The 13,704-nt window shown below is 37.7% G+C and overlaps 1 protein-coding gene across 6 annotated transcripts in view; it reads left to right on the forward strand.

Annotated features, from left to right (window-relative positions):
• NPNT (nephronectin) overlaps nucleotides 1–13,704 on the forward strand; it is a 78,565-nt gene that overhangs the window by 36,620 nt on the left and 28,241 nt on the right. For 3 of the 6 annotated variants that reach the window (XM_081223669.1, XM_081223670.1, XM_081223673.1), the window contains 6 exons: nucleotides 1,131–1,223; nucleotides 5,355–5,474; nucleotides 6,816–6,935; nucleotides 8,811–8,945; nucleotides 9,245–9,367; nucleotides 10,725–11,102. In XM_081223669.1, coding sequence (XP_081079795.1) covers nucleotides 1,131–1,223; nucleotides 5,355–5,474; nucleotides 6,816–6,935; nucleotides 8,811–8,945; nucleotides 9,245–9,367; nucleotides 10,725–11,102 — 969 coding nt within the window. The remainder of the gene's footprint in view (nucleotides 1–1,130; nucleotides 1,224–5,354; nucleotides 5,475–6,815; nucleotides 6,936–8,810; nucleotides 8,946–9,244; nucleotides 9,368–10,724; nucleotides 11,103–13,704) is intronic. The other 3 variants (XM_081223671.1, XM_081223672.1, XM_081223674.1) reach the window with 1 other exon arrangement.

A 13,704-nucleotide genomic window follows, 5' to 3' on the forward strand; every position in this document is an offset into this window, starting at 1 on the left:
AATGAAAGATATTCTTTTGAAGTTACAGCATGCTTTATAATAATTTCAGAAGGAACAATTTATAAATATCAATTATTAATGTTTTGACATGGTTTATGTTTTACATGTTGAATTCCTTATCCCAAGAAAAGAATTAGTATCTTATAGCACAGAACCAGACAGTAAACTTTGGTGAGCTAGTTAAGCCTCAGTTGATTGCTTTCCTTAGCACAATAGTCGAAGTGCTTTAACCCTAATATTAAGGGAGTTTCTTAAGGGCTTAGTTTTTGAACGATATGTGGTTTCAACCCCAGGAACCAATGTTCATTTAATTTGGAAGTTTAACTGGCTGTTAATAATATGAAGTCTTGAAACAGGATGGGATTGCCTTTTTGACTCTACTTTGGGTCTCACCCATCTTATAATATTTTGGTTAGGTAATAATGGCCAAAGTTACCATTTTTTTCAGAGAGCATCTTATGATTATTCTTCTCTTTTTTTTCCAGCCCCAGATATCTCAGTCCTATCCATCTTTGCGTGAGGTGTCTTACGTATATTCTAATTAAATGTGACCTAAATGTGACATAGGTTCTTACACTTGAATTAAAACATCCATGATCTATTGTGTTATTTATTTAAATGAGATCTTTATGCATATCATAAATTTATGCATAATTCTGGAGTGTTTTAAACTATTGGACAACATAATAATATAGGAAAAGATTTAAAATTGGTCCTATAAGACCTAGGTGTACCTAAACAGAGCAGGTTGATAATAATCAGTTTTTATATAATCTGTTTTTTTGAGTTTTCTGTCTGTGTTGAGGACTAAAATCATCTTTTGAAAAAGGACCATCTCCTTTCTGGTGCTTAAAAAAATTGATATGAGGATGTATGTGGATGTTAACTTATAATGTTTGTGTGTTCTTGGGACACAAGATAGCAGTGATAAATTTTAAGGAACATAGAAATTAAAATTAAAAAAGAGAAACCAGAAGAACTAGAAACTAATTTTTGTAAAGTATCTAAAGCATTCTTTTTGAACTCCACCAACTTTATGTGATTGTTTAATATACAGTTATAAAGATTTTTAGGGCTAAAAATGACATCAGTTCAAAGTTGACTCTTATTACCTTCTTCCTGGTGTGAAGACGAACACTTGCACCCAACTCCTCTTGACCAAGGCAGTGAACAGCCTCTTTCACAACCCCTGGATCATCAAGCCACGAGTTTACCTTCAAGGGGTGAGCGTGCATTATCTCAGGTGGTCTGCTCCTCCCACCTGCACGGCTTCCTGCAGTGTTGTCACTTCTTGCCAATGTTCTGAAGACTCACCCCAGGGGTGCCTAGTCCTCCACATTCCTGAGCATGTGAAGCAAGCAGCAGGAATTGTCACCTGGTGCTGATTCTCTGTGCTCTACAAAGCCTGGAGCCTCCGCTGTCCTTTCTCTGCCTCAAGTATCCGTTGCTTTTTTTCTTCTTTTCTGGATTTCAAAATGTTTTCTAAAAAATCAGATAACAAAATAACTTTTGTTTTCCTGTGTAGGTGAAGTCAGGAATTCCAAAGCACCTGAGATTGGGGTTTTGATGACTTTTGCTGAATAGATTTTAGAAGCGCTCAAGTCCTCTTCCCCACCACCACATTTGGGGGTAGAGTTTTTAGGTCACTTGGAAATCAAACCATACATTAGCTTCCTTCTTTTGGTGAACATTTTGTGATACTAGAAAGCCTGAGTTCTGGTTCTAGCACAGTGCTGAAGTAGCTCAGTGATTGAGAGCAAGTCTTAGCAAACCAGTTCGTAATAGAAGGAGAGTAATTCCTGCTCTCTTCACCTACAGGGCTGGTGTGAGAATAGAAACACCAAAAGTATTAATGTCTTCATTAGGCTGGAAGATTCTGTAGAAAAATTAGGTGGCAGTATGACTCTACAGTATTTCTAAAAGACTTTATTCCTCACTCACTCATAGATTTAGGAACTTAGAATGACTGAATTAAACTCATTTAAATTTTTAATTACTGTTTCTGCTCATAGGGAGCTTGATGCATTTGGATCAAGAAATTAGGGCAATGGGATGAATTTCAGAATCATTGAAAATTTATTTTTTTTCTTTTTAAAAATTTGTTTATTGAAGTATATAATTGAAAATTTAAAGAGTAAAAGTTATGGCAGTTGACATATTGAGATCTGTGACCTCCACTTGAGTCAGATAAAATGTAAAAGCTTAGACTTCTGAGACATTGCACAGTGTAAGCCTCAAGGGAAAAAAATGGTGCAAATTACATTAAATGAATGAAAGATTATTTTCCTTAAAAATCCATTGGGTTATCATACTCAATTAGTCTCTTCAAGATTTTCAAGCACTTTTCAGTGTCTGCATGCTAATAAAATTTCTGATTCTTTTTTCTTCCTGAAGTGTAATTATAATGCTGCGCAGCTTGCATTTTTTGTTCTGAACCAGCCCCTTCCCCTTCTCCCCCAACCCAAGCTCCTGAATTCACCAACTTGCTTAAATATACTCCTGACTGGAATAGATGCTCTTTAAGAATTGTATATACAACAATTTAAGCATTTGAATATAAGTGGTTTAATTGTAAAGTTCTGTCCTTGATGTAAGATAGGTACATGATAGAATTCATTAGTTTTTTATCATAGATTTTCCTTATAATGTATGTTACATTACAAACTTCTAGAAAAAAGAGCAAGATTTAAGTAAATTTAAAATAAAGACACTAAAGTTTTCTTTCCTACATTCTCTTAACAACGTTTAAGATTGATTTGAGAAAGTGAGATCAAGAGTAATTTTCTTGTTCTCTACATTTTGCTTATTATTATAGGAGCATTTACTGTAAATTGGAAGTGTCATTTTTGAATTTCTGACTTAATTTAATAGTAATGAAACTTGTCACTAGGTCTATAATCCAAGACATTTTGGAAGCAGCAAGTATTAACTCAATTTTATGAGGCATTTGGTCAATAAGAAAATAAGGGATAATAATCATAGACTAGAATCCCTGAATACTGAGGAAAAAGTTCATCACCAGGACACCAGACACTTTTAATCTTTTGAAGCTCCCTGCTTTAGCAAAGTTCTGATATTTGGTAAAAATGGATGATTGTTGCCTATTATGGAATCCTATTTCATCATTTCTGCAGTGGTTTTGTAAGGGTCAGTGGGAAGTTTTTAGGAGACACATGCGTGTGGCCAGTGGCAATGGTAGCAGTCACAGGGGACATCGACAGCAGCCAACTATCAGGGAGTGTCATCCAGCCCGTCACCAGCTGTTAGAGTACAGCTTTCTCAAATTGCTTTCAGCCTATTTGGGTACTTAACATGTCAGTTTATTAATAGTAAAATAGCCAACAAGCATCTCTACATTTGCCCACTGAATGCTGCATGTTTAGTTCCTTTTCCATATTATTTCATAGGTGATTCTCAGGTTGGTTTGGGTCTTTTTATTGGAATTATGACATCAATTTTACATTTCCTTTCAATTTCATGATTCTTAACCCCAAAGTGCTTTTGCTTATGGGAAGGGAAAGATAAATTTGGATTGAAGACCACCAGCAACCCCAGTCTGGATCATAAAGACTCTCATAGCCATCCTAAGGGGCCCTTTATCAGCCAAGACTGGAGTGGCCTCAGCTTTAGTTCATGGCCATAGTGTCTGAAGAAATTTCCATCAGCGTAAATACGCCTTGTATGTGAGCCGCCTGGAACTATAAATATCTAACCAGTTCCCATCAGGAACACACCGAAGTTTCTGAGGCTTGTTAAGAATAAACTTAAGGGTTCTTCATTGACACATTTTATATCCATCAGTATCCTACCCTTGAGGTATAAAATTCAGTCTTTCTCTGCTATTTGTTGTACTATTCTGTTATATTTCTGTTTAGTACAGAAGAATATTTAAAACACAAAGCCTTTCTCTAACAATGTATTCAGATTTAAATACTATTTACTATAATATCAATCAGGGATTTATCAAAGCCTGATGTGAATCTGCAGGGACATATTAGGCATGATAATTAACTCCTCTTAGAACATGAGAAAAGATTCCCTGACTCTAATTTTTAATAAGTATTAAAATACAAGGTAGAAGAATATGAGAAGTGAATACCCTTGACTGGGCAAAAGAGTATGAAGTTTAAAATTAAAGAAAGCATAGGAGATGATGAAGGCATCTGGTTTATTTATGTAACCTCCGCAGGCTTCACCCAGCTGGAGATCTGCTTACAGTTGTGTTAAGGTTAGAAAAAAGGCCAAGTTGGCAAGGTTTAAATTTGGTTAGATTTGAAAACAACTTGCAACTAGATATATCCTTATTTTTGATTTGACGATATGGATTAGTAGATAATTAAATTATGCTAATCAGGTGCTTATGCTGGCAGTGCAGACAAAATAAACATGTCATTTCTTCTTAATGAAGTTTATATTTTGGACATTACTGTTTCAGTGTATATTTGTCATTATGAGATTTATTTTCACTTGAGGCAATGTTCAACTTGAGTTGGAAAATTCTCAAGTGAAGTTTATTAACTCACTTCATATTGATATTTAAACCAATAAACCTGAAATACATTATGATAATCTATTATATATTGTCCAGTAGTATTTCTGTATGCCCTTCCTAACTGCAGAATGAATGAAAATATGATGTTGGAGGGTCTTTTTTTTTTTAAGTTTATTTTGTGACTCAAATGCTTTACTAAAGTAGGAGACTGACATTTCTTCTTTAATCTGAGATCAATATACACTCTATAAGATTGAACAAGAGGAACCTCAATATTGGTCACTCTAATTCAATGAGCTTCTATCCTCTGAAAAAAGAGCTTTTCTTTGGGAAGGTCAAAGCAGTCTAGTGTTAAAAATCCATGTACTTTCTGTAAACTAAGATAGGCTCACACAGTATGCTCTTTAAACAGAGACAGGAAGAAATTGAAATCGGAAGATCACATTGTCGGGAGTGACTCTAGTAGTATCACCCAGATATTCTGAGGTTATGGAGTCAGAAAGCTGGTTTGTGCCCTGCTCTTTCTAGGGATGATAAGCCACGTGTCTGTGAGGGGAATCTTCCCAACTGTCCTTTGTAAACAGAGATCACATGCACTACGTTACTTAAGCTCCAGAAATTCACACGGCCTTCCATTATTATAAGGCTTTCGGTCACCTCTGATAGGAAACTCAGTGGCCCCCAGTGTAACCAGCATTAAAACAAAGCCATTGTGAACAGACTCTCTCTCTTACGTAAGTGGCTGGTGACTATAGCTTGACTGACTCTTCTCCTTCATTCTTCGGAATAGAGAAGCATTTTCAGTGGTTTGCATTAATGTTGAGACTGTGTCAAATTTCTGCTTCAACCCCATTCTTTTCAGATCTAAACGAGTGTGGCCTGAAGCCGCGGCCCTGCAAGCACAGGTGCATGAACACTTACGGCAGCTACAAGTGCTACTGTCTCAACGGATACATGCTTATGCCGGATGGATCCTGCTCAAGTATGTCAAGAATCTTAACTGCTCTGGGCTTGACTTCATGCTGTGCTCTGGGAGTGTGTGAAAAGTGGCCTCCTAACCCTCCTCCTAAACAGGATGTGAGCACGTGTTTGTATGTGTGCCTAAGGAATGGAAAATCAAAATAAGAGTTGCCCATTGTAGATGTCTAACATTCTTTTGTCAGGGGTGCCAATGTTAAATTGATTCGGAAATGGTCTTTAGAACAAGAATCACAAAACTAATGTATTTTCTAACGTTTTTCCTAGCACTTTTCCGCTTGTCTTCTATCTGGGCATAGAACTATTCCATGTAGAAAAAGAACATTGGTGACCATTTGAGTGCTGTTGTGCTCTCGGTAAGGATGGACACTAAATTATTTGCTGGTAGAGAATCCATCCAGCCTGGTGATTGAGTATAAACCGTCCATAAGTACCTCCTCACTTCATTTTTACATTTCTTTATAATAGTCTGAAGACTAAGTTTTTTTCTTAAGAAAAACCTCCTTCAAATAAAAAAAAATGATTATAATAACATAAAAGTAGATTTCATGTGTGTCGTTGTAAGAAAGAAATGGATGGTGTTTCCTACTATCATTTTGATGTGTTTATAAAACAGACAATGGCCTGAAATTCTCTGCAGGCTGAACATTGAATAGAGATTGTGGTTATATGATATCCAACAATTGATGACTTGATTTTTAATTTTACTGAACTGTCAGTTAAATTGGTTAATTATCAATCAGTTAATTATCAGTTATCTCTCTCTAACTGGATTGCATTTTATAAAATAAAAAAGGTTAGCTAATTTTATTTATCATTGCATATTTAGCATGGAACTTTTTGCAATAAGGTGAGTTCATGTTTATTAACATGTGGCAGTGATGCTAGAATCCTCTAACATTGTACAACTCAGTGGGAAATCTGCCGTGCCTGGAGAAGTTTAATGGATGGTTGAGACAGTTCCTTGGATGCCTTAGTTAAGACCAGCACTTAACATGAGTAATCTGGAAAAATACCTCAATGCTCCAATTTCCTTGGCCACTGGAAAAGCTTCCAGATAATCTCTGTGAGATAAAGTTTTACATTTGTCTTTTATTTCTTCAAATACATTAAAGGTCTTCCCCAGATGCTAACAGAGCTGGTTCACTTCTTAATTATCCCTGAGGGAAGAAGGTCTTTGTGTTCTTCCTCCTATTTTTCACTTTCTTTAGACTGTTGGAGAACTACGCCCTTTTCATCTGCATTGTTGATTCAGTGTCACTGATTTCAGGACAAGTAGAACACATAGTTATATTAGGTACAGAGTATGCTCTCTGCCTCTCTCGGACAGTCACTGTCTTTCCAGGTGCCCTGACGTGCTCCATGGCAAACTGTCAGTATGGTTGTGATGTTGTCAAAGGACAAATTCGGTGCCAGTGCCCCTCTCCTGGCCTACGGCTGGCTCCTGATGGGAGGACCTGTGTGGGTGAGTTGTAAAATCAAGCGTCTCTATCAGCAGCCTCTCTAGGGTAAGGAAGAAAGTGAAATGTGATGGCAGGAAGGAAAAAGGGCAGTTACTTAACATCAGGTAATTAGCTATCCTTTAGACAATATGTCTCAGAAGGGGACCTCTCTCTGTGAAAAGACCGTGGAAACTTTGTTTCCCGAAAAAATGAGGGACAGGAGGAAGCTTCAGGCAGGGGAAACCACACATGCAAAAGCATCGAAGTTTAGAGGGAGCATAATATTCAGGGAACAAGAAGAGCTCAGTATTTCTAGGACGTAAGAGGCAATGAGTATTGAAGCTGAGCTGGTAGACAGGGCTAGACTGTATGTATTGCACTAAAGGGTTAGTTTTTTTTTTCCCCTTATAAATTAGGAAGGCAGTAAAAGATTGTGGTTAAGAGTCTGGGCTTTGATTTTAAACCTGGCTCTGCCATAGACTTGACATGTAACCTTAGGTAAGAGGCTTCCTTTTTTGGAGCTTCAGCCTTCTCATCTTTAAAATGGGAGTAATGTCCTTGTGAGGATTGAATGAGATCATGAATGCAAAGAGCTTAGCACGGTACCTCACATGTAGTAAGCACTGAATGAATGGAGGTATCTGGGGGCTCAAGAGATATTTACTGAGTACTTTCTATATACCAGGCACTGTGCTAAGTGCTAGGATATAGAGTAATGGACAAAGCAGACAAGATTGGGGCTTCCCTGGTGGCGCAGTGGTTGGGAGTCTGCCTGCCGATGCGGGAGACGCGGGTTTGTGCCCCGGTCCGGGAGGATCCCACATGCCGCGGAGCGGCTGGGCCCGTGGGCCATGGCTGCTGAGCCTGCGCATCCGGAGCCTGTGCTCCGCAGCGGGAGAGGCCACAGCGGTGAGAGGCCCGCGTACCGCAAAAAAAAAAAAAAAAAAAAAATGCAGACAAGATTTCAGTCCTCACAAAGCTGATATTCTAATGGAAGAGACAGAAAAGAAAGAAATATTCAGTAAAATTACAAACAGTGCCAAGTGTTAATATGAATAACTAAGAGAGTGAAAAACAAAAAGGATCTATTTTAGAAAATAATGGTCAAGGAAAGCCCTAAAGTAAGACATGGACCATTGGCCACATGAAGAATCAGCCAAGCAGGTGAAAATGTTGCAGAGCGCTGCAGTGAAGGAGAGGTTGGTCTGTTTGAGGTTTTGAAAGAAGAAAACCATAGCCTTAAGTACAGAGTATGGCGGGGGGGGCATGGCTTGAGATACAGCCAGTGAGGTGGGTGAGGACTGTTTATTACAAGGTCGTCAAAGACATGGTGAGGAATGAGGAATGAATTCAGAAAGCAAGTAGAAACAGTTGAGAGTTTTGAGCACGGGAACAATCCCTTCTTATGTTTTAATTAAATCATTTGTCGACGGTTGAGTGGGAGTGCTTTGGAGAGGCTAAGACTGGCAGGGAAAAGGCCAGTTTGGAGGCTCTTGGAATAGTCTATCCTGGGAGATGGTGGCTTGGGCTAGGGTAAAGGCAGTGGGTGAAGAGCAGAGTAAATGAGTTCAAAGAATTTGTCAGAGGTAGAATCAGCTGAGGTTAAGGGAAATATGGTTGTCAAGGATGACTCGTGTTTCTAGTTCGAGCAACTAGGGGGGATACAGGTGCAGTACATGCTGAGATACAGTACAAGAGGAGAACAGCTTGGGTTAGAAGGATGAGTTGAAATTTGGAGATATGGAATTTATGTTGCCTGTCAGGGCAACCAGCTGGATAACATTTATGATGAGTCACTACGTGCGCACAACCATTTGCAGATAGTCGTGTATTTTAAAAGCTCCTCCATCTGAACGTGCTGTTGCCCTTCCTAAGACGCAGTTGGCTTATGTTTCTAGACATTGATGAATGTGCTACTGGAAGAGCCTCCTGCCCTAGATACAGGCAGTGTGTCAACACTTTTGGGAGTTACATCTGCAAATGTCATAAAGGCTTCGACCTCATGTACATTGGAGGCAAATACCAATGTCACGGTAATGAACCCCAACCCTTGCTTTGTGTTGTTTTTTCCTGTGGAGCAGAAAGGTCTCTTAATTATGGTAATGACTGGGATGTCAAGGGCAGGGGAGGGTACTGGCATTAAATTAAACAAACAGAAAAACTCAAACAGTAGTAGTTTTGGATGCGCACTACTTTATTTCTTCTCTTTATCTGCCAATTTTACGTGAACCTTCACATTGCAAAAAAATTTTTTATTTGAAACTGTGTATTTTGGGTGTGTAATCATATTTATCTCCAAATAAACCTCTTCTTTTCCTACTTCCTGATGCAGATATAGATGAATGCTCCCTTGGTCAGTATCAATGCAGCAGCTTTGCTCGATGTTACAACGTACACGGGTCCTACAAGTGTAAATGTAAAGACGGATACCAGGGCGATGGACTGAATTGTGTTTGTGAGTCACGCTTGTCTCCCAGCTCTAAATTCCAGCAGGAAGTGCAAGATTACACAAAGGCCATTACTAGGAAAGATAAGGAACAAGATTAATTATCAAAGGAATATCACTTTTCATATCTAGTAATACTAGTCCGTGATTTCCACAAACAATAAAATCACTTGCTCAGTAATTTTTAAAAATTGAAGACTCTAATACATTCTAATCTTAAAAGCATTCAGTTCCTTGACTAAACTCTCTCAGTAGCTTCTCCTTAGCTGGTATGAAATTATAGAGCCCTCCTTGAGAATTTGATTTTAAATGTATGTTTGTCATTAGCATTAGATTATAATGGTGGGATAATCTGAATATATTCGTTCCTCTGTTTTATGCCTCCAATTCTGCTCTTAAAAAATCATTTCCATATTTATTTTCTCTACGTTCAGAACTGTTTTGCTTTTTAAATTTTTATAAGCTCTATTTGTAGTATAGCTATGTATGTCAGTGGATAAACATGAAAAAAATACCCTCGAAGATGAAAGTTTCACAAACCAAAGGCCACAATTTAGCATACATTTCATGCAACGATAGATCATTTTTTAAATTTCTGGAGTAAAATATTTACTGAAAATCATGGGGCATAAAATCATGAGGATTAAAGGATTTTTGAAGGGTCATGTAGTTATACTCCCATTCTGGAATATATGCTTCCAAGAAGATTAAATATTAATTCCTTTCGGTGAATATAATCAAGGACAGAGTTTCCACAGGTGATCTTGGTGACCTCTGAGATTTCTTTAAAAAGCAATTGTATAAATTAGTAACGGAGAAGGAAAACCAAATATAAAACAGTGAGTAGAACATTTAATGAAAATGATTTGTGTGAATTGAATTTATATAAAGTGTGGAAGAGAAAACTATTAGTCTTCAGACAATTCTAAACATGATTTTATAATATACACATACCATGGAGACACTTAACATAGATTCTAAATATACATTTCTCATATTTTAAAATTTTAGAATGCCTCTGCATTTAAAAATCTCATTGATTCTTCTCTCTTTCCACTTTACAAATACTTAAAACATTTTATGTTTCAGATGATACATTTCATTACAGAAACACAATATAATTTTTGTGTATATCCACCAAATAGATACATGTGTGTATGAATATATATGTGTATATATTACATATACACACACATAATAATTTTTTTTGGAAAACAGCCTGACTTAACAGTAGGGGAATATTCTCAATGTGAAAAGTAAGCCAGTTGGCATGAGGTATTTTGATGTGTTTGTTTTTTACAATTTGATATTTTACTTCTTAAGGTGAGAGGGCTGTACACTAATTTAAATACATTTACTGTTTTAGATATTTCAAAAGTCATGATTGAACCTTCAGGTCCAATTCATGTACCAAAGGAAAATGGTACCGTTTCAAGGGGCAATGGAGGACACAGTAATTGGATCCCTGATGTCAGAAGTACTAGGTGGCCTCTGAAGACACCCTATGTACCTGCTGTCATTACCAGCAGGCCCACATCTGAGCCAACAACAAGACCTGCCCTGAAGCCAGCACCACAGCCTGCCCCACCCACAGAACTCAGAACACCTCCGCCAGCAACAGCCCCAGGAGGACCAACCACCAGACTGACAAGTGTAGCACCAGTTGCCACTGAGTCTCCAAGAAGGATTACAGTTGACAACAGGATACAGACAGAGCCTCAGAAACCCCGAGGAGATGTGTTCAGTAAGTCATAAACGTTACCACATTTTTTTGAGGGTTTTTTTTCCAGTTTTACTGAGATGTAATTGACATACAGCACCGTATACATTTGAGTACAGCATAGTGGTTTGGCTTATCCGTATCATGAAATGATTACCACAGTATGTTTAGTTAACATCCATCATTTCACGTAGATACAAAATAGAAGAAAAAGGAAAACACATTTTTTTCTTTGGTATGGGAACTCTTAGGACTTACTGTCTTAACAACTTCCATTTAAGTTATACAGCAGGTATAACTATAGTCGTTGCTGTGTATATTGTTGTACACTACATCCCTGGTACTAGTGTATCTTGTAACTGAATTTGTACCTTTTGACCACCTTCATCCTGTTTTCCCTTCCCACCTCTAGTAAACACAAATCTGATCCCTTTTTCTATGAGTTTGTTTTCTTTTAATAGTCCACATATAAGTGAGGTCATGTACAGTATTTGCCTTTCTCTGTCAGATTTATTTCACTTAGCATTCTACCCTCAAGGTCCATCCATGTTGTCTCAGATGGCAGGATCTTCTCATTGTTACAGCTCACTAATATTCCACTGTATATATGTTTATATATACCCCAATTTCTTTATTCATTCATCTGTCAGTGGACACTTAGGTTGTTTCTATGTCTTGGCTATTGTAAATAATGCTGTGAATGAAGAGGTGCAGATATCTCTTACGCATAGTGTTTTTATTTCCTTTGGATATATTCCCAGAACTAAGATTGCTGGATCATATGGTAGTTCTGTTTTCAGTTATTTGTGAAACCTCCATACTGTTTTCCATAGTGGCTGCACCAGCTTAAAATCCCACCAACAGCGCATCAGGGTTCCCTTATCTCCACACCCTCACCACCACTTGTTATCTCTTGTCCTTTTGGTAAACAGCCATTCTAACAGGTATGAGGTGATATCTCATTGTGGTTTTAATTTTCATTCCCTAATAATTAATGATGCTGAGCATCTTTTCATGTATCTGCTGGCCATTTAGTATATCTTCTTTGGACAAATGCCTATTCAGGTCCTTTGCCCACTTTTTAACTGGATTATTGGATTTTTTGCTATTAATTTGTATGAGTTCCCTATATAATTTAGATGTTAACCCGTTGCCAGATACATGATTTGCAAACATTTTTCCCATTCCATAGGTTGTCTTTTTGTTTTGTTGATGATTTCTTTTGCTGTGCAGAAGCTTTTTAGTTTGATGTCATCCCACTTATTATTTTATTGCTTGTGCTTTAGGTGTCATATCAAAAAATCATTGCCAAGACCCATGTCAAGGAGCTTTCTTCCTACGTTTTCTTCTAGGAGTTTTGTGGTTCCAGGTCTTATGTTCAAGTCTTTAATTCATTTCAAGCTAGTTTTTGTGAGTGATGTAAGATTAGGGTCTGGATTCATTCTTTTGCATGTGGCTACCCAATTTTTCCAGCACAATTTATGAAGAGACTGAATTTTCTCCCTTGAGTATTCTTGGCTCCCTTGTCAAATACTATTTGACCACATGTGCTTAGGTTTATTTCTGGGCTCTTGATTTTGTTCCGTTGGTCTATATGTCTGTTTTTATGCCAGTACAATACTCTTTGATGACTATATCTTTTTAGTATAGCTTGAAATCAGGAAGTGTGATGCCTACCACTTTGTTCTTCTTTCTCAGGATTGCTTTGGCTATTTGGGGTCTTTTGTGTTAGCACATTTTTTTTTTTACAGCTTTATTGGAGTATAATTGCTTTACAGTGGTGTGTTAGTTTCTGCTTTATAACAAAGTGAATCAGTTATACATATACATATGTTCCCATATCTCTTCCCTCTTGTATCTCCATCCCACCCTCCCTATCCCACCCCTCTAGGTGGTCACAAAGCACCGAGCTGATCTCCCTGGTGTTAGCACATTTTTAATAAGCTTTTTATGATGGCATTTCAACCACAGGCCATGGCTTGAATAAGAATAAAACTCATAAAATGAATTAGTTATACAAAGTGTAAGTTATATATCCCTATTGTTAAATATTGTAAAGAGCTATATAGAAGCCAGTCAGTTGGGCAAATAAGAATGTGAATAGAAATGGAAGGAGTATCACAAAGTTATATAGTAGATCACAGCTTCTATCCAGTATGAGAATTCTCCTAACATCTTCATATTTACTTGAAAACTCTCAGAGATGGGGAGCTTAATATAGCACGTGCCATTTAACTTTTAACCTAAGTGTTCATTCATTCAATCAGTAAACATTTTTAGTGTGTTTTAGAATGCCAGGCCCTATATTAGGCATTAGGCTTACAAAGGTAAAACAGAAAACCTTATAGTCTGGTGGAAAACACAGTTGCCGAAGATAACTGTGGTACTGTGTTAGTGGGAGAGATTTATGTGGGACATTATGGGGGTAGAGAAAAAGGGTACCTAACCCATCTTTGGCTGGGGACAGTTTGGGGAGTGGGGAGGCTTCTTGAGTGAAATGGGACAAAGGGGATGAAAAAAGGGGGACATTATAGTTCATGGGGACCACACAACAGAGGCACAAGCGTAGGAAGCAGCACAGCATGCGCAATAAACTACCAACAAACTGGCAGTTTGAGCCAAGGAT

Source organism: Mesoplodon bidens (genome assembly GCF_964165515.1).
Source record: "Mesoplodon bidens genome assembly, chromosome: 1".
Classification (NCBI taxonomy): Eukaryota; Metazoa; Chordata; class Mammalia; order Artiodactyla; family Ziphiidae; genus Mesoplodon; species Mesoplodon bidens.